This window comes from Gadus chalcogrammus, chromosome 9 (genome assembly GCF_026213295.1).
Source record: "Gadus chalcogrammus isolate NIFS_2021 chromosome 9, NIFS_Gcha_1.0, whole genome shotgun sequence".
NCBI classification, from domain to species: domain Eukaryota; kingdom Metazoa; phylum Chordata; class Actinopteri; order Gadiformes; family Gadidae; genus Gadus; species Gadus chalcogrammus.
In genome coordinates, this window is record NC_079420.1 from 17,862,404 (window position 1) to 17,883,166 (window position 20,763).

A 20,763-nucleotide genomic window follows, 5' to 3' on the forward strand; every position below is an offset into this window, starting at 1 on the left:
ACAGCAGGAAGGGGGGGGGACTGTGTCATGTCCTTGGTTGCGGTTGTTGCCAAGAGACCAGCGACTACCATGGCAACCACTTGAGACGCTAAGCAGAAGGACGGGAAGTAGCTTAAGCATGGAGCATCGTATTTGAGCAACCTAGCTTAGCTTATATACTTGCAAAATAAGTTGTCCTAGCTATTTACCTAGCTGAATATGGATAAACTTTATTTAGTTGTACTTTATTCGCTGTGTTAATTTTTCCGTTTGTAAACCGTGCTTTCTTTAACTACGCTGCTAATATGAAAGAGTACCGAGTTAGCATTCGTGCTATCTGATTGTTTAATGGTACTCTGCAGTCGTTTTATGTTGTTATGGCTTTCTATGAAGTCTATTCTCATCCGGCTTTGATTCGGTACAAAACCAGCGTTTGCACGAAGGCAACGTTGTTTCTGGTTGTTGTTTTGTGTCTTACATACATTTCACCTCTACTGGTTGCTTACAGAAGCCAAGGTAATGATAATGACTGTCAAACCTCCTACTCGCTGAAAGTACCACATCGGCCGTTACCTTTGACGTGTTGAAGTGCTTTGTATTCTTTGCATATAAGGCTGTTAATAAATGCACGTATGACTCGGACATTTTCGCTGTTTAAAGCTGCTTTGTTTTAGGTTTCTGGATCAAGAGGAGCTCCTATGAGGAGCAGCCTGTTGTGAGGTTCCAGTATCAAACTCTTTTTGTTGCATCGACCAACACCAAGGGAGACTATGTAGCCTGGAGTACTTTTTCCAATTTTAACAACATGCTTGGGCCCAACCTCCGTATTCCTACAATATCAGTAAGTTAGTCAGGATCTGGTCAGTAAATAAATGGCTTCAGTTGAACGATTATGTGAAACTTCTAAGATTGTCATATAAATCGGGCATCTTGTGTGTGTGTGTGTGTGTGTGTGTGTGTGTGTGTGTGTGTGTGTGTGTGTGTGTGTGTGTGTGTGTGTGTGTGTGTGTGTGTGTGTGTGTGTGTGTGTGTGTGTGTGTGTGTGTGTGTGTGTGTGTGTGTGTGGACCAGGTTCAGGAGCAGGACCAGAACCAGGATGGCAAGTTGGACCGTCTAATCTTGGAAGTGCAGCTCCCTCTCAAGCCCGAGGAGGAGGTGTACAGCGTGCAGCTGCTCCTCACATTCAGCTACCAGCTCTTTGTACGTCTGTCTTCCACCTGCTATTCCCTCAGAATAATAATAATTAATATCTTGCCTTATGCTTAATGAATGTTATATTCGTGGAAAAACACAGTCTTCTGAAGTGAGCCTTGCTTCTTAGAGAGGAAATCCGATGTTCTGTGCTGCCAGTATGTACTCATATTCAGGCCTTGGATCCAAGTTGACACAAGGCAGTATCGGCCGGAGAGATTCCGGGTTTGTTCAGATCGACAAAACATGTTTAAAGTGTGTTCAGGGACTGACCACGCCCTTGGCATATAGAGTCTGTAAAGTTGTCCTCAGGGTTTAAATAATTAGACATCTGAAGGGCAATGCATGAAGGTGTCTAACTTGGAAAATGTTCAGACAATGGCCTTCATAGATTAGATGATGATACATGACACAAATCCCAGAGTGTCATGTATCAAGTAACAAATAACAAATACAATAGCTGGTTGTTGGCGAGCCATGTATGCTCATTGTTTGATAACAAAATTGACGTTGACTTTATTGGAGGTATCACAGAAACAAGAAAAAACTGTTGGTCAAAACTCTAAGGCAGGTGTTCTGCAGACCAATGCAGCTTTTGTATTACGTTGTTAACGTTATAAATAAACGTCTTAATCTTTATCTTTATTCGGTCATTGCAAACAAGTTCCACAACATTTGCAATGTAATATGCTAAGCAAACAACTTTATTGTGTTAACATATTCCTTCATAGTATCACACTTGTCCATTTTAGTCAAGCCCAAATTAAACCAAAGCCTCATTCTGCTATGGTTCTGCTTCGAGGAGATAATAGTGTGATTTTCCGTTTTTTCTTCATTCAGAGGATGTCCACTGTGGTGATGCAAAGCCTGGCCTACATCCAGCACTCCTCTCCGGTTCCTGGAGCCCAGCTGTTTGTCGCCGGAGACCTGAGGTTACAGCAGAGAGTCCCGCTGCCTCACCGCGGCCTCTACAACGTTTACAACGTGAGCTCAACCCTCCCCCCTCTTTTTAAATGGTCATTTTTAGTGATGCACTGATTGATCTGGCACCGATCATTATCGGCTGATTTACGCCCTAAACACGTGAAAGTGATCGGCCGATCTACTTGAAATTTTGCAGATTGCAGGAGCCAATTGTCCATTGTTCTTAAAACTCTGACTGTCGGCAGACTTTATTATGGTCCATGCAGCGATGCTTGGTGATGACGTGTTACGACGTGATGACGTGTTACGACGTGATGACTTATAGGGGTGCAACGGATCATCATTGATCCGTGATCCGTTCGGATCATCTATTTCGGTTCGGCACACGCATGATCCGCGGATTGATTTATGAAAAAAAAAAAAAATTGCGCATGTTCAGTCCACACACAGCCGTAACCATTCCTGCTAGTTCCAGGGACAGAGCTACTTAACACGCTCTGGGTAAAAGTCTGCAACAGTTCCCTTTTCAATAAGCAAACAGTCCTATGGCTCGTTGTGATTTATTGTCCTCAGCGTACAACATGAAGAACAGTGGGCATGGAAAATAAAAGTAGGCTAGACTTCGGTGACTACTGTAACGATAACTGCTGCCTCCAGTGCTACGTCTGTTTCCATATACTCGCGCTGCCACACAAACCGGTCGCCTAGGTTACCACACAGACGTAACACGTAGCTGACATAGCGATTGCTAACATAAAGAAAAACACATCGAGCATGGCCACGCATTTACAGCGACATCACCCCGGTGTTTCACTGACAGGAGTGAAACCGAAAGCGGCTCAACAACCGCTCATCACCGCGGCATTTAAGCAGCCCCTTCTTCCACAATCAGACCGCAATCACAATAAAGCAATCACAAACGCTATTTTTTTATTTTTTTTGCTGATCCGAAAAATGATCCGATCCGTGACTCTGATCCGCGGAACGATCCGAACCGTGAGTTTTTTGATCCGTTGCACCCCTAATGACTTATGTACAAGAGCCTACCGTGGCCAGGCCACAGTTGAGACGGCCAACGGCCACGGCCAGATGGCCTAGTGTGAGTGCAGGCCAGAGAACAATGGGGCCAGTTGAGCACGGTTAGGTGTGAAAACGGCCACGGCCAGATGGCCTAGTGTGAGTTAGGGCTGTCAACGAATATTCGAAGTTCGAATATTCGTTCGAAATGTATCCAAAAACGCGAATTCGAACGTGAAAATTAATATTCGAATGTGAAAAAACACTCCCGCGGTACAAGCGCCTCTATCTGCTTTGTGAATGAGCCTCTGTCTGTTCGCGATGTCCCTCATAATATTCGAATGTGAAAAAACACTCCCGCGGTACAAGTGTAACAGACTAGTATTGTGAAGAGCGAATGTATTTTATCCCCTCGGGGTTTCCGTACTTGGATATAGGTATTCCAGCTCTCACGCTGTGACTGGGTGACTTCTGATAGGTACTAAGTAAACGAGACTATTTTCCCTTCCACGCTTGTGTCATTCTTGTCATATAAATATCTAAGTGCCAACGCTCGGTTACACAAGCGCCTATCTGCTTTGTGAGTGAGCCTCTGTCTGTTCGCGATGTCCCTCATAATATTCGAATGTGAAAAAACACTCCCGCGGTACAAGCGCCTAACTGCTTTGTGAATGAGCCTCCGTCTGTTCGCGATGTCCCTCGTTTTAAAGTAAGGAAATGCCCAGCAGGAAGCCGCCGCCCTATATATAGGATATATATATATCCCACTAATTTGAACCATGGTTTTGTCGCATTATTGACATATTGACGGCAACTGCGTAAAATAGGCAACCAGATATTCGAATAGTTCGAATTCGTGATTTCTTTCCAAACGAACATTCGAATGTCATTTTTGAGCAATTTTGACAGCCCTAGTGTGAGTGCACCCTAAGTTGTTTGTGCTTCGTTTTATGTGTAGGGACCCTAGTCATGCTACTGCAGAGGTTTGGTGATATTTTTAACAATATTAGTGGTTAAAAAATGAAGCAAAACTCAATGCCCCAAGCCAACAACATGGGTGCCAAACATTGCGCCCGGCAAACTATAATACTCGATTTTCTATTAAAAAGGTATCTGGAAGGCTTATTTGATGGGTTTTCATGCCAAAACAAAGATCCTCGGTTCAATTTGCGCCGGAATTACACTTTAAATTCAGAGGCAAAAAAATCAGATAAATTATTTCAATGCATAAATATTCAGTGCTTAGAATTCAAATGGCTTTTTTATTTTCAAAATCCAATGGCACAAATTAACTTGCATACCAGAGGCTCAATCACCGTTGAGTTACCTCATTCGGCAATAGATAGCGACCAGTGTTGGGGGTAACGCGTTACTTTATTACGCGTTACAGTAACGATATTGCTTTTTTGGGAAACGAAGTAAAGTAACGCATTACATTTAAAATATCGGTAAGTACACTACTTTACTAGACTATAGTAACGCGTTTTCCTGCATTACCCATGCCGTGTTTGCCTGCGGGTAAAGTTCTGTTCTGTTGTGGTGCGTGCATGCGTGCTGCCTGTGTGTCTGCAGCGCCTGCTTGTCTCGGCACGTTGCCATCGATTTGAGTGACGTAGCTGCTTGTGCGAAGGAGTGTTCAAGTGATGGAAAGCAGAAGCAGGTGGCACAGAAAGACAGGCTGGTTGCAGGGTTCATTGTAGAAGACATGCTTCCCCTGTCGACTATTGTATCGCCTAGATTTAGAAAAATACTAGATAAAATACCCGGACTCGTAAGCCAAAATCCGACAGGAAAACATTTTCCCATTAGCCTACCTGAACAAGTGTTATACCGATATGGAATCGGAGCTCAAAATAATTTGAGTCATTCCTGAATCATGTCTCCACCTTGATCCGCCAGCATCAAAAGTTACTTAGGAATTAAGGTGCACTGGATCGACAGCAATACTTTAAAGGGGAACTATGCAACTTTGGCAACTTCTTTGCGCATGAACAATTTGCGCAGCAATCGTACATTTATGTATCTGCTCAAGTACGTCACTTATGTACAGAATTACAGGGAAATAGATTCAGAGATTGAGACGGTATGCCGTCGCTAGTCCCTGCAGGAGAATTGTCATAGGCAGATACTGTGTCTGGAAGATTAGGGACTAGGGTTGCCGCGGTGTGGACATTTTCACACCGAGTAATACGCTCGTGTCAACACCGGTATTACCGGTATAAACTGTATTAACTTTGAAACTATAGGTCAACCGCCATCTTCTCCGTCAACTCTCCTCTCACACTCGGTGACAGCGGCTGGCAGCGCGCCAATTCTCGGCGTCTTATAACGTTCTATATATAATAGTGTAATATTATTTTATATATCATAATGTCACGTCCAAAAGCTCTGTGCGCCTCCGGATGGCCGTAGCGTGGGGAGCTCACGTAGGGATTGGGCTTTGCAGGGTTTGTTTACCGGCGTTGCTATGGTTACCGGTCTTGTAAGGAAGTGTGTCAATTCTCGGCGCGCCAATTCTCCCGCACAGAGCAGAACTGTGGCCTATTCTACACATTTTAATTTTCTTAATTATAATTATGTTATTCATTTTTACTGAATTTGTTTTTTATTACAAAAAACAACAAAAAAAAAAAAAACACCGGTAATACCGTATACCGCGGCAACCCTACTAGGGACACATTTACGGTTACGTGTAAATGCCCGCAAATAAACCTTGTCAATAAATATAATTGTATATGGTTTTAAAATGTTTCCATTTTTTTTAATAACAGATTTTGGCAGCACTCTTTCATTTGTTCAATAATACACACTTTGGTGAGAAAAATATTTATTTTGGATATTGAAAGAAATGCAAGTGATAGTCCTTCAAGATTTGTTTTTTGCCTCAGTCTATTGTGTAAGATCTTCTTGAGGGTTCTCTTGATTTCCTCGTGACACTTGTACCCGCACAAGTTCGGATGTGGGTGGTGGCTGTACTGGGGCAGGCAGGCCGAGCCGTCTTGTGTCATCAAGCCTCACGCCTCATAACAATTCTGTTTGCCAAAATACAAAGCAATCTTTTTACAAACATATTTACAAGTGGGGAACTAAACCAAAGGTATAACATGGCTAAAGCTATAATGGAGGTTCACATATCTGTTACAGACGAATATGTGCTAACTAGCAGCTCTCGTGCAGGGTACTGCATTATATGGCCAGCCGGACATGTCACATGATATAGGCTATTCACTCTTAGAAAAATCTGAGGCATTCGAATAGCGGTTTAGTGATCTAGAACAAGAATCTGTATTCTGGGATTTAGCCTGTGTCTGGGGGACGAGCAGACGAACAGCAAAACAACCATGAAAACAAACGTGTTTGGTAGCGAGTAAGCTAACACCCCAGCAAGCAAGCTAGAAACATACAGGGCTCGCAACAAAACGGTCGAGCAAACACATTTTTACAGAGACTATCAACATCAAGAAGCCACAATACAAAGGGTACAATGTTCACCCAAGGGTACTTGCAATTACAAGAGCAACACGGCCATGGCAAGTCGGCATCCGATTTGCAGTCTTCTTTTTCTTTCAGTTCACTCTATTCCTGAGAAGCTCGCCCAACGTTTACTCGTGTCTGGCCTCTCTGTCGGTCAGTCTCCCTTTTCTCTCTCCGACATTGGGTTTCTCTGTCTCTTTTAAGTCGGTTGATCCATGATGAATCTAACAATCCCTTCGCTACTTCGCCGGTTCCGGGTTTGTGGGTCTGTAGTGCCGTAAAGCAATTCGGTGCTTCGTGAGACCCGAGACACCCGCGAGAGTGGGTGGCGGGTCGCCGGCAGAAACTTGCATATGCATTTTATTTATTTAAGTTGTAGCAGATTCTTTTTGTAAAGCTACAGAAGTTGTACTCAATGTTTTGTAAGTTTGAGCCATGTTTTAAGGTCTCAAATAAAACAAGATGAGAACTTAAATATTCCAATTTACAATTAGGGCAATTAGCAGACGCTTTTATCCAAAGCGACTTACATCGTTTAATACACACATTGACACACCGGCGGCAAAGTCAACCATGCAAGGCGACAGCCAGCTCGTCAGGTCAAATTGTAAATTGTAAATATTCCCAGCACTTTCTGTGATGTAGTATGCTTGTTTATCATAGAAAGTAATAAGTAATGAATCTTTACATTAAAGTAGTAGCCTAGTGAGAACAGGGTGTTGGGGGAGTCAAGTTCCCGCATTTTTTTGCAAGTTCCCGCAATTTCATCGCATAAAATTGCATAAATATGCTGCATATTTCATAGCATTTTTTAAGAAAACGTGCCGCATAATCAAGGATTTTTGGCCGCATAAATCACAAAAAAACGCCACATTTTCTGGAGGGACTGCATAAAGTGTTATAGAACCATCACAATGACTCTTAACCTGTTATGTTAATGTAAATTAAGCCAAAAAATACAATAAACACAAAGTGATGATAGGGCTACGATGTTTGTCCATGTATCTACAGAAGCGGGAAAGTAATGTAATAAGTCGTGAAGTTACTTTTCAAATGCAGTAACTAGTTAAGTAATCTCATTACAATTTACAGAAGTAACTAGTAATAAGTAACTAATTACTTTTTTGAGTAACTACCCCAACACTGATAGGGACTTATAAAAACAGTTATTTACATGACAACCTTAGCCATTGTCCCAGCAGCCATGGTGTCTGCAGGCACTGGAAGTGACTGCACTTCACGAGACGGGCCTCGATGATTGAGGACAAAGGCTAGCAAATGATAAGTGCCGAGCTGAATTCAATTATGTGCACACAGCGTCATGGTTCCGCCCGGCTTCAAGGTGTCTCATTCATCACGCCCTTGGAGCGTTACACAGCACAGCTTGATAACCCATCTTAACAACGCATAGCCATAGCCTCCAAATCTACTGCGTTCAGTGAATGGCTAGCCAAAGCTATAATTGCAAATAATGTTTTAGAAATGTTGCCTTAACCCAACCGAATTGTGCTTGTTAACATGTTGATTTTGGTTGTGTTAAACATGTCATAATTTGAATTGTTAATGCAACATATTTTTGTTTGTAGATGCCCAAATCAGCTTATTAAGTGCAGAGTCAGTAGTTGATGCACAACGTTCTCCCTTGCGTTCCTTGTTCGACCTCATTGACAGAACCTCATCTTGAATATGTATGACTGCCTTGTTTCAAGGTCCCTCCTGGGCCACAACGAGAAAATACACGGTAATGTATAAATTGTTGTTCTGTTAAACCGTCCATGCTAACACGCAGAACTCGGTCGTGGTAACACAATATTTCGAAGAAGTTATTTTCTCTAATGGCTTTCCATATTAGGTGTTCTCACCAAAAGCGAAGCGAATTTTCAATTAGCATTGCTTTGAATGCGTGAAGCACAAGTATTTGCTCTTGCAAAGAACAAGGGACTTACTAGTCGTGAACTCCAACGTCTCTAACGCCAGCCCTGGCTGAGATAACCACTATTCAAAGCTGTGTTGTTTCACCTATGGATTTCACCATGTCTTACAGCACTCATTTAATGTAGGAAAAGTTCACATATACCCTACCTGGCTTAATATTTTTATTATTCACGTCTGATGCAAAGGTGTACATAAATAGACACCAAAGCATGGTTTTCTCATAAGGTTTGTAATGTTGGTACTGATCACATTCACACCTAAAGCAGACAGAACAGGAGTTCACTTGGAAGCGGAGAGAGACTCCCGTTCTTATGTGCAACCCAGTGTGTTTGTTTGGTCTGCACCAGAGGTCCAATGGATTAAAACCTCCCAAGACCTTCCCTACACTCCAGGGTTTGATTTAGAACGAAAGAATGGCTTTGTGTGATTGTTGTGTGTCGCACCAGGACACAAGTAGGCAATACATTCAGTCTGCCACGCATAATGCATATTCACTGACTATTCGCTTGTCAATGTAAGCTCACAGAAAACTTGAAAAAGTAATTTGATGAACATTTTTGTATTTTATTTTGTTTTATTTAATAGCTTTATTATATCTTTTCAATTAAGCAACCAAGATGTCTGTCAAGATTTATATTAGCGGCTAATTGAGATTCTAGTCAGCCAATCCCGCTAAATGCCAACTAACAGAAAGCCTGTAGAACACACTTGGTACACTGGCATTCATTGGCCCAGCCTGAACCAACTTTTCATCAGGTTTTTCTATAATCACTCCGCAAAGAGTAGAATGGATCTTGTGTATATAGAAGCAGACTATCCTGCTGTTGCATTATGAAAGGGAAAACGGGATTTGTTTCCCCAAATTTTACTCAACAAACCATTGGTCCTGGGAGCCAATTTAACTTTATTACAGTACTTATATTAGAGGTGACTGCCACACTCCATCTAGCTGGGCCTCTCCAAAACCAGGACACAGGATTAGGATTTTTAATCATAATAATTGATTGAATTTATATAGCGCTTTTCTATACCTTCAAGACGCTTTACCGTGAAGGGGGGGACCTCACTAACCACCACCAATGTGAAGCACCCACATGGGGAATGCACAGCAGCCAATCGGCACAGAACGCTCACCACACAGCAGCTTGAGGTGGAGAATGAGGGAATTAATTGAATCAGCCAATAATACAAGAGGATGATTAGGGGGCCAGATGAATTTGCGATAAGTGCCCTGGGATCTTTTATGACCTCAGTGAGTCAGGACCTTGGTTTTACGTCTCCTCCGAAGGTCGGCACCTTCCACAGCACAGTGTCCCCGTCACTGTCCTGGGGCGTTTAAAGCGGTTTATTGCAGATTTGATGGATCAATTATTGAAAGAGCAGGTGTTATGCTGGGTACACACTAGATAGACTAGTCTAGTTTTTCAATTTCAAAAACATGAAAGGCAACACACCTTATGATAGTTTTAGATACATTTGACTATTTTGCCAACAAAGTGCACCACACACTAACACGGAAAGGTTTTAACTCAACAAGCTGTTTCTCCTACCAACTTTTGCTTATGCTACCATGGCTTCCGTTATGATAACTTGCTCCTTGTTGGCTTGCTTCCTACGTGACAAACAATTGCCTGCATCCCCAGCTGTCGTCATGGTTCCCCCCATACTAAAGGATATGAGATCGTAATTATTGAACATGTTTACGATTTAGAATCGGTGAGGCACTAGTCGGTAGAAAAACACTCAGCATTACATTCTGCCATGTAGCAGGTCCCCCGAGTGTGTGGGGGGGATGGCTGGTTTAACCCGTACGCATTGATTAATACGCAACATGCCCTAGAGTCCAATCAGTCTGACTCTGGTGAGCTGGTGCTGCTCAAACAATCATCAAGCACTCACACTCCACAGCATAATAAGTAACATTCCGCATTCAAATATCCAAAAAAGACTAGACCTATTTTATTTATTTTTGCCGAGTTGTGTATTAATATTTTTTTTTATAATTTTCCAACAATGCTGAAACCCAGAGAAATCAATAGGTTAATTCAAGGTAACGTTTAATTTGGTCGCCTGCCATATCCTCTTTACCCCCTTTCTTCCAAGGAAACACAGGAAACCAAATTCCAGTAAAGACTTAGGCTGCAGCAAATTCCAGCAAATACTTAAGACTTAGGCTGCAGCATCTAGCAAGGCTACAGCGTTTGTAGCGTTCAGTTTGGACTGGCTAGTGTGGAAGCGCCTCCGCTTCCGCTTTTTAATATTGCTCCAGTGGTAAATATTTAAATTGTTGAAATTGTTATTGGCGACAGTAGTTTGTTTAAACACCAGCTACTTACATATTAAAACAAATCAATCCATGCAAAATACTAGAGCCCGACCGATATATCGGCGATATTATCGGCCGATATTAGGCATTTTTCAAACTATTCGGTATCGGCATTTATAATGGCCGATAAATTAATATTAAAAAATGTATACATATATATATATGTTGGAGTTGCATAGTTTAATTTACGCCCAAAACACGTGAACGGTGATCGGCTGATCTACTTGAAATTTTGCAGATTGCAGGAGCCAATCACGTTACTCAAAAACGATGGTGTTCAATTCATTAGATTCATTCACTGAGACATTAATGTTATCCTGTTTTAACATAATTCCCCTGGAGGTATGTTTGGTGTAACAATTGTTACAACCTGGCTCAACGGTTGTACCATTGAAGGGCACTACCAAAAGGATTAAAAAAACAAAACAAAAATAATTCACGCAACCCAAAGGGGAAACGCCAGGGTTTAAATAAGTCCTGTCAATTATTGCCCAGACCGATTACCTCCATTATGCAAGGTTAAACCCTAACTCCTTCCTCATAATGCCTATAGAATAAGCTAAATGAAGCAAGTACCAGTTTAACTACCGAAAGTTTTACCATCATTGAAAAACTCACCAAATTGGTCGGACGAGCCCCCATATGTTACAACCTGGCTCAACTGTTGTACCATTGAAGGGGAGGCCACACATTGTCTTTTATGAACATAACATATTTATTAAAGAATACCGTGAGCAACCAAACATCAAGGAAACTAAGGATCAGACTGCAGGCCAGGGAGAGGGAAGAGTTACTTGATCAGGGCTGCTTTATAGGCTCCTGAGCCCAGCCTGCTCAGGTGAGCTGCATCTCGTTAGTTGATGTGGCTCCACCAACCAGCTCCCTGCAGGTCAGAACACACCAGAAGCAACACCACAACACAAAGTCAACCCTGTGGCCGTCACACAATAGAAATAGCTTTTTGTTGATCTTGGTTATTGGATGCAATAACCAGCCTGCATCACGATTGCAGCTATAGTTCTTTAATGTCAATAAAGTTCCTACAATTAACTTTTAAGGCTTTCTTGAAAGCCATACTTTACAACAGCGCTGTCCACTGTAGTGGTGACGGAGAGACAGAGAGACAGAGAGAGAGAGAGAGAGAGACTACATTACTTGTACTGAAGCTTTGCTCGTCTCTCTTTCAGTGCAGCAAAGCGGTCAATGACTTTCCCATTGAAATCACGCATGTTGAGGACTAGTTCCCTCTCCATGGAGAGCATGGCCAGTGCACTCAGACGTTCCTGGCCCATTGAATTTCGCTGGAATGTCTTAATTCTTTTCAAAGTTGATAAACATCTCTCAGCTTCAGCTGTTGTCATAGGAGTAGTTATGAGAATTATTACGTAATTCTTCAGGGAAAGTATTCGAATCCAAAGGAATAGCTTTAAAGAGACTTTATTTGTATAAAGTATTTTCGGTATGGTAAACTGATACTCTGAAGCAAAGAGAGGTTGAAGATGTATTCTAAGCACGTGCGAGAGTATTCTCCTAGCTGATCCTAGCCATCAACCCACGTATGTCTAATCGTTGCCTGGAGAGTTCTATTGTTTTCATGGCCAGGGGGCTTTCTTATGGACTCAGAGGACCGGAAGACTTGGAGAGGAACCGGTGTGACGTAATCCTCGGTTTTCCTCGCCTGGTCTGTGATGCTGCCCTCTGTGGCTAAAGTATCTATTGCAGCCTTCAGTAAGGTCTTGCTCCCCTTGTGGCTATGTGTAGTATTTACGGCTAATATGTTTGGTCCTGCATCATTGGGTCTATGTGTGGGTAGCTTAGATTCTTAAAATACGTAACAATCCCTCCTTGGTCATCTTAGATGACCATACAATAATATTTTAAATCATAAACACCATTTACCACACCGAAAACATAATCAAAATAGAAAAAATCAACACCATCAACCGGAGTGGGAACAACTCTTGAAGAGAGAAAAACCACTACGCGTCCCCATAACACTGAAACGGTATTCACATTGTGGGTCTCATTGGAAATACAGGTCATTATTTAACAATACAACAATGAACACAAATCTTGTTATCATACAATAACATGGCCAAACAGCACACAAACAAAACTATCCATAGAAATCCTGAGCTAATACTTTCGGTCATGTGCTACAAGGTCATACAATTTTCAACAGGTGCAAAAATAACGTAAAAATTGGTGGTCATAATACAATTTTAAAATTTCAAAATGATTGATAAGCTAACATGGATTTGGGGGGTTCAGGTGATCTTCGTGTATTGGTGCGCCGGTTCATGTGGGTGGTTTGGGCATGGATTTGGGGGGTTCAGGTGATCTTCGTGTATTGGTGCGCCGGTTCATGTGGGTGGTTTTGGGCTTGTTATTATCGTAGTCATTGTTTTTTTTTTGTCGCCGTCGGGCCTGTAATTCATGAACCCAAGACTCGTCCCTCCTTGTCAAGGGCTCAACTCAGAGAGGTTACTTCTACATCATGGGAGCCTCCAAACAGGTTCTCCGTCGTCGTTGTGTCAGTAACAGGTGGCCTGAGGGATTGTAATTATGCCAGCAACCCATCCGGAGCTGTGTTATTGGGGATAAAGTACAACACGTTGTGCCTATCATCGCATTTACCCCTCCTTGCTCTGTCAATAACATTTCCATATCTATATATATTCCTTTTAACTTTATCTGGTAAACTGAACGAAGTGTTGCTGATTATGATACATGTAATTTATTCAAACAATATATATACATAATTTTTATATGGTGGACAAGCAAAACAGAACCGATTCAAATCCTGCCGTTATTTGATCTCCTCATGTGACTGTTACTCCTTGCTCGGCGGAGGTAGTTTATCGGCTCCGGGTGTGTCTGCATCTGGTTCTGGAACTATTGTTTCTATTGTAGAAATACAAACTCATGTACAGCAGTTAGTTGTTCAAAAACATATTTCCTATAATTCTATTTTTAATTGTTGTAATGGAAGTCCATTATGGGACCCTAGAAATGTAAGTGTAAGCATGAATCTATCCGTAAGCATTACGTGCAAAGTTAGCTGTGTCAGAGTGATACACGGTAGCCTACTCACCTTGCTTCTGGAAACATAGGACCTAAATTATTACGTAATTCTTCAGGGAAAGTATTCGAATCCAAAGGAATAACTTTAAAGAGACTTTATTTGTATAAAGTATTTTCGGTATGGTAAACTGATACTCTGAAGCAAAGAGAGGTTGAAGATGTATTCTAAGCACGTGCGAGAGCTGATCCTAGCCATCAACCCACGTATGTCTAATCGTTGCCTGGAGAGTTCTATTGTTTTCATGGCCAGGGGGCTTTCTTATGGACTCAGAGGACCGGAAGACTTGGAGAGGAACCGGTGTGACGTAATCCTCGGTTTTCCTCGCCTGGTCTGTGATGCTGCCCTCTGTGGCTAAAGTATCTATTGCAGCCTTCAGTAAGGTCTTGCTCCCCTTGTGGCTATGTGTAGTACAGAGCATGTGAGCGGAGCGGAGCGCCGCGCAATTCCCGCTCCCCGCTCAGGAGGATGTCCGCTCATTCGCTCTGCCGCTCAACGTTGTGCCAGGGCGCTCCGCTCAAAACCGCTCCGCGCTCACATTAAATTTCCTGCCGCTCCGGCGAAATCGCTCCACGCTCCGCTCAAATTTTTAGGAGAAATTATTTTCTGACATTTTCCCTTCATGTAATTATGCCAGGGCCCTGGGACATATGGCGTTTGATTTAATGATGTCACCGATACATGTGTCAAGTCTCATTCAGTTACTCGAAATGATGCAGACAAACGGACGGTCATATCACCTAACCTGCTGATAATAATGGGCCTAAACCAGTATGACGGTCAAGTTTTTGACCGAAAAGTGTCACGTTTATCTTGCTGTAGCCTACCAATAAAAGTGTAAACAAATCCGAGTTATCGTCAGACCCATCGCTTTGCAGGAACGTTTTGTGTGCTGCTAATCGCCTACAACTGCAGGATTACCCAAAGCTACAACTGACAAAGTTTACACTTAGATAAATACCCGTAAACTCATTCCAATATCGTAAAAAGGTACTAGATTAATTATTAATGTATTTACTAGACTACGTTAGTGTATGTTTTTATGATATTGTATCCCACCTTTTATCATACAATGTGCAATCCTCGTCTCGGCGATTCCGTGGTGAAGTTGAAACACAGACTATAACAGATTATAGGCACAGACTACAGCATAGGCATTGATTTAGGTTTTAAGTCAAACATGTATTTAAATAAAGTCTATTCCATTGAGCAAATTACCAGAGAAACAGTTTATTTCAAACCAGCAAGAAAGACTTTATTTAAGTCTTGAAAAATGTAAAGTTGAAGATAAAAAATCAAACAAAAACCTTTAAAGTGTTCATAGTACAACTTGCAATGCAAGAATGTCTACTGGAGGTTGTAGCACATGATAACCTGGTACAGTGCCAGTGCACCACAGCAAGCCTTGAATTCAGAATTCTCATAGATCAGAGACAGTTCCGTCTTGAGCTTTGCCTTGTTCAGTGTGGGATATGCCTTCATAGTGGCATTCAGAACATCAGCAGGAAATGAATGGCAGTACCTTTCAAACATATTTCCTTGTACTAAGGTAGCACTCACAAAGAGAACCTCGCTTTGGTGTGAGCCAGGATGGTGTCGCAGACCTCTTCAGACAACCTCTGCTTTGCCTGCCTTTTGGCTGGTCAGAGTCTCTGAATGCAAACAAACCAATAATGTGTTTGTTAGGCTGTGTACTCCGGGAGATGAACTGCCGTCGAAACTGGCAGGTCCGGCGGGGGTAGGTCCGGCGGGGGTAGGTCTTGGCGGCAGTCAGCTCAGCTCCCGGAGTACAATCCCTTTCTCCTCCATGTCGCGGTTCATGGACTTCAGAGAGTCAAGGCCAAAGTTCCTTTCCCCCAATTCCTCTCAACCACGGCCGAGATATCCCCCACTACGAGTCTTTACTTGTTGTGGAAGTACCAGAGACGTCAGACACAGTCTTTATGATTCATAATATCATCCGAGGCGCACATAGCTTTTGGCCGTGATATTAGATATAATATTATATAAATACCCATCTATAATATTATTATTATTATATTATATTATATAATATAGACATAGAGCTCCAGGAGTCCGCAAACGGCAACAATCCCTTCTCCCCCATGCTGTGGTTTAGTCTGACTGCTCATTAGTTAATGGACAGCAGCTAATTTGCATTAAAGCTACAAACACCAGAAACAGCGCATTCTGAAGGGACTGAAACAGAGGGGAATAGCGGTAGGTGAGATTTTTTTCTCCTAAAAGCTATTTCCAGCAAACAGCCTCAAAAACAAGTTTTCTAGAACTCAAATAATATGTTTACTTGTTGGGAAAACACCATACTATGTCTCCTTTAACATCTATGAAAAAATTATGTGAATATGATTTATGCCTTATTCACGTCGGAAAGATTTTCACCAGCAATGGTGTTGGAGACAACTACTCCCATGATCTTTTGTTATTGTTTTGATTGCGATAAAAATTACATATCACCTATAGAGCTTTCCAAAATAGAGTATATGTTCTGTAAAGCAATTACATATAACTTTACAATCCATTTATTTAAGGTTATGTGCAATTTCAATTGTAATATTCTTATTGTATAAATCATTATACAGGCATATTATTTCACTATTGTTATTCCAACTACCATAGCATTATGGTTTTTGGCAATATTAACCAACCATATCTGCTAAATTAGTCTCATCACCTTCATAGTTTGAGCTCCACTATTATCGAGTAAAACATAACTGAAAAGATATAACCCTATTGAACCACATCAAAACATCTAACACTAGAAAATCTGCTCAGTATAGCACAGGTCCCCGCCAAGGATCAGCACGCTAGAACTTGCTTATAGAGAGCTAATTAACTACCCTAAACTGAGGCCGTAGACACCGCACTCGTAGCCTGGCATCGCCAGATGAATCGCAAAGAGCAATAGGTTTGGAACCTCTCCGTTCATTTTTGATCTCCAAAGGGCGTCAACTTTATTTCTATGGGAGGGGGGCAGGATCTTATTTGCAGAGCTAATGAAGCATGAGCTTGCGAAATATATCTGGTTCACGGCTACCCCACAAGGCTCCTGTTAGAGAATTTCAAGAAAACAGCAAGCGGGTGGGTATGGGGAAATTGTAAATATATGTTATAGAAAAATGTAATACATTTGAAGTGAATACACTAGTAAAGACAGCACCAACAAATGTTCAGTGAGGCTCCTTAGTTGAATTGTGGAATGAGCACAAATTCAAACACATACAATTCTAAATACCATACTTTTATTCACCCCCCTGTGTTAACCGTTCCTCTTCTTTCCTTTCCCAACAAGGTATCAGTGATTGATGGCTCCAGTCCATTTGCCAGTGCATACAATCTGGTCAATATACTCAAGGCCTATCAGGAACGTAATCGTGAGTGTCCACTCGCTGTATGAACAATGCACGATACACATATGTACACCACTTTAGCCTTATTCAACTAGCGGCCATCTTGGTTGTAAACGCTCTGATGGATGGGGGAAATAACACATTCTGTTCCCCAAGTCAGTGAAGCGTTTCACACCAGATGGCCGCTAGGTGAGTAATTCCAGTACCACATGCTTTCAGATCCAGTTAAACATATATAATGCACAATAATAGCCTTCATGCGATAATACGCTTGTTATATTATTAGGGGTGTATTTAGTGGAGTCCCTGTGTCTTTTTCTTTCTCCATATTTATCCCAGTGACCACGACCTTCTCATGCCCAAGCCCAGTATGGACAGTAGGAAGAGCAACCGGCTCCCCTTTCAAGCTCAGCACTGAGATACGCTACCCTCTGGAAGTCATCAGATATCCTTTCACAAAGATGGATCATATATACACACACACAGCCACATACTGCTTCAGTGCGTGAAATATACTTGTATTAGGGCTGTAACGATACACAAACTCACGATTCGGTTTGTATCACAATTTTTGACCCACGGTTCGATACATCCCACGATTTTTTGAAATTTAAAAAGCATTTTATTTAAACAACACTTATATACCAATTAACTTAATGTAACATTTAATAACAAATAATTTGGAACACTGAACAGATTTGAACAGAAAGAATACTATTAAATTATAGCTAAATGAATAAAGAAATAACCAAAGATTGCAGTTGGAGGATGCTTTTTGCTGGTAGGCAAAAACCCTCAACTGTTTGGTTGGTTTAGTCAAATATCCTTGTTAGCGCTTCTTATTAGGCTATGTAGCTTAAATAATGACATAATCAGGCCGTATAGAATGCAACATGTTTAATAGCCTAACTTTCAATAGATGGGGAAAAGCCTGAACATCATGAACGTCGCAATAACGAGGCATACCTGCGTTCACACCAAAAGATGCAAAAAGTTGCCGCGCAGCACGATCCCATTCAAAGTGAATGTAGAGACGCGTTGCTGCTTTGCTGCCGCAGCACTTGCTGCCGAGAAAACCGGCAGCAAAATTTGATTTGCGGCGCGGCAAAATCTGATTTGCAGCGCAGCACGCCCGTGCCCGCTGCCGGGCACGGGCGGCGGGCGCGTTCACATATTTTGCGGCGCGTTAAATGCTGCTCGAGTTGAAATATTTCAACTTTTCGGCAGCAAACGCGTGATGACAGCCAATCAGCGTTCAACAGCATTGCCACTGAGGCGTTGCCACTGAGTGACATGCCGTAACAGCCAATCAGTGTTACTCCTACTGGAGAGACCTAGAGTTCACTACCGTTACATTTATTTTGTAACTCAAAAAACCCCACAAATCAGCATTTTGTATTGTAGTTGTGTTTACAGTTAAACTAAACTATGAGTGTGCTAAAGGGCTAGAATAACAACCCCAAACAAAACCCAGTTGGGTGCCAGGCAGCACCAGCCTTCCAGGCTCCGAATGGTCTCATGAACCCATAAACGACGGGCATTCCGAGGGAGTAACACTGATTGGCTGTTACGGCATGTCACTCAGTAGCAACGCTGTTGAACGCTGATTGGCTGTCATCACACGTTTGCTGCCGAAAAGTTGAAATATTTCAACTCGAGCAGCATTTGACGCGCCGTAAAATACGTGAACTCGCCCGCCGCCCGTGCCCGGCAGCGGGCACGGTCCCGGCTGCGCTATAAATTAGATTTTGACGCGCCGCAAATCAAATTTTGCTGCCGGTTTTCTCGGCAGCAAGTGCTGCGGCAGCAAAGCAGCAACGCGTCTCTACATTCACTTTGAATGGGATCGTGCCGCGCGTCAACTTTTTGCATCTTTTGGTGTGAACGCAGGGTTAGGTTATTATGTTTTATGTTGTTTGGTCAATATTTTAATAGCACATTTGGAGGATGGAGAAACGTAATTTCGGTCCTCTATGTAACTTGTAGCACGGTCTGTCTGACAATAAAGTTCACCTTGACCTTGACTTTGAAGATAGCACCCTGTACTTATGCAAATCAAGTTGTGAGATGTACAGAGGTAGATCATTGTCATGCTTCTACCTCCAACCCACCATCATCATGACCCGCTGTTTATTAATGTTTAACCCAGGCAGAATGCTCCTTAACCGCTCTTCCCTCTCCACCTACCGACCTGGGTTCTGGGAGACCATCAAGGGGGCCTGGATCCAGTACGTGAGCGTGCTGCTAGTCTTCCTCTGGGTCTTCACTCGCGTCCAGACCTTTGTGTTCCAGAACCAGGTCCTTCCCTCCCTGCCGGTCCCCATGGTGAAGCTTCATCCTATGTGAGCCCCTGCTGGTGATGGGAACACCAGAGCGGTCTCAATAGCTCCAGAGTCTAGGCCGAGGAGCGGGGTGCGGTGCGTCTGGTGATGACCACTGGGGGAATATTATTTTTATGAGCACATGTACGCAAGCAAACAGCCGCCAGCTATACAAAATGAGTCACTTGACTGTGACACCTTGACCAAAATTGTATATGTTTGTTTTTCAACATGGATTTCAACGTAATAAATACAATTTCTTATATTTGTACATTGGGATTGTTCATTTTATGTGACAGCTACGAGCAATTATATAAACCAAATGTAATGCTGCTTTAAACTTTCACAAAACCTTTCTACTGCAGCCTTTACTCCATGAAAAGATATCTGAACTAAAAAGTTTCTCAAGGGCAAAACACACCCATCCATGGGTCAATCCATCCAGTGATCTTTTTTCTAGAAATAAATGTATTCTGGTCCACTTCATCACCAAGGTTTTCAAATTTAACAAGAAAGACATGAGAAAGAGACATTTTTCACTCTATGCGGTTATTAGCATTTTCTCTTGAAAGTGATGGGTCTCAAATTATAGAAAAATACATGTAGCAGTGTTTTCTACCCCACGCCACTGGCTTGACTGGGCTTACCCTTTTGAACCAGGGCCCAGTTGAGAAAGTTGAATCCGGATCAGATTGTTCTTTTTTTTTAATGTTTGATGTCCAGGAACAGGCCCAGCTAGCATGTATATAGCGGACCACTGGTGGCGTTAGGACGGCAAGCCACCGGTGGTATGCCAACTGTGGCTCGACATCGGACCACTGACAGTTACAAAACACACATCGGGCCATCGGCGGATTTTGGTAGGTAATCCGCGATGGTGTGCGAGTACAGCTGCACTGTCAAGGCGGTGGCATGTCACCTTCGGACCGCTGGAGGCCCGCTACTGTTACCACTGAGTTAGTTCGCGCATTCAATATGCGCGAGGGTGGCGGCTTGCCACCCTCGGACCGCTGGAGGACCGCTAGACTCTACCCGTTTAATAACGGAAAATATATTTTCCGTTATATAACGGACGCCAGCATCAAGACTCGATCCAGACATAGAATGACTATAGTAAAACATCTCTTCTCCATATCTCCACTGTTT

At 42.4% G+C, this 20,763-nt stretch overlaps 1 protein-coding gene across 1 annotated transcript; it reads left to right on the forward strand.

The window, feature by feature from the left end:
* The first annotated feature begins 6 nt into the window (after positions 1–6).
* tmem231 (transmembrane protein 231) lies at positions 7–19,876 on the forward strand. Its single transcript, XM_056598132.1, has 7 exons — positions 7–495; positions 654–820; positions 1,051–1,179; positions 2,011–2,154; positions 17,239–17,320; positions 17,636–17,741; positions 19,480–19,876. The coding sequence occupies exons 1-7, from the start codon at positions 357–359 to the stop codon at positions 19,640–19,642; spliced, it is 930 nt and encodes a 309-aa protein (XP_056454107.1). The 5' UTR covers positions 7–356; the 3' UTR covers positions 19,643–19,876.
* The last annotated feature ends 887 nt before the right edge of the window (positions 19,877–20,763 follow it).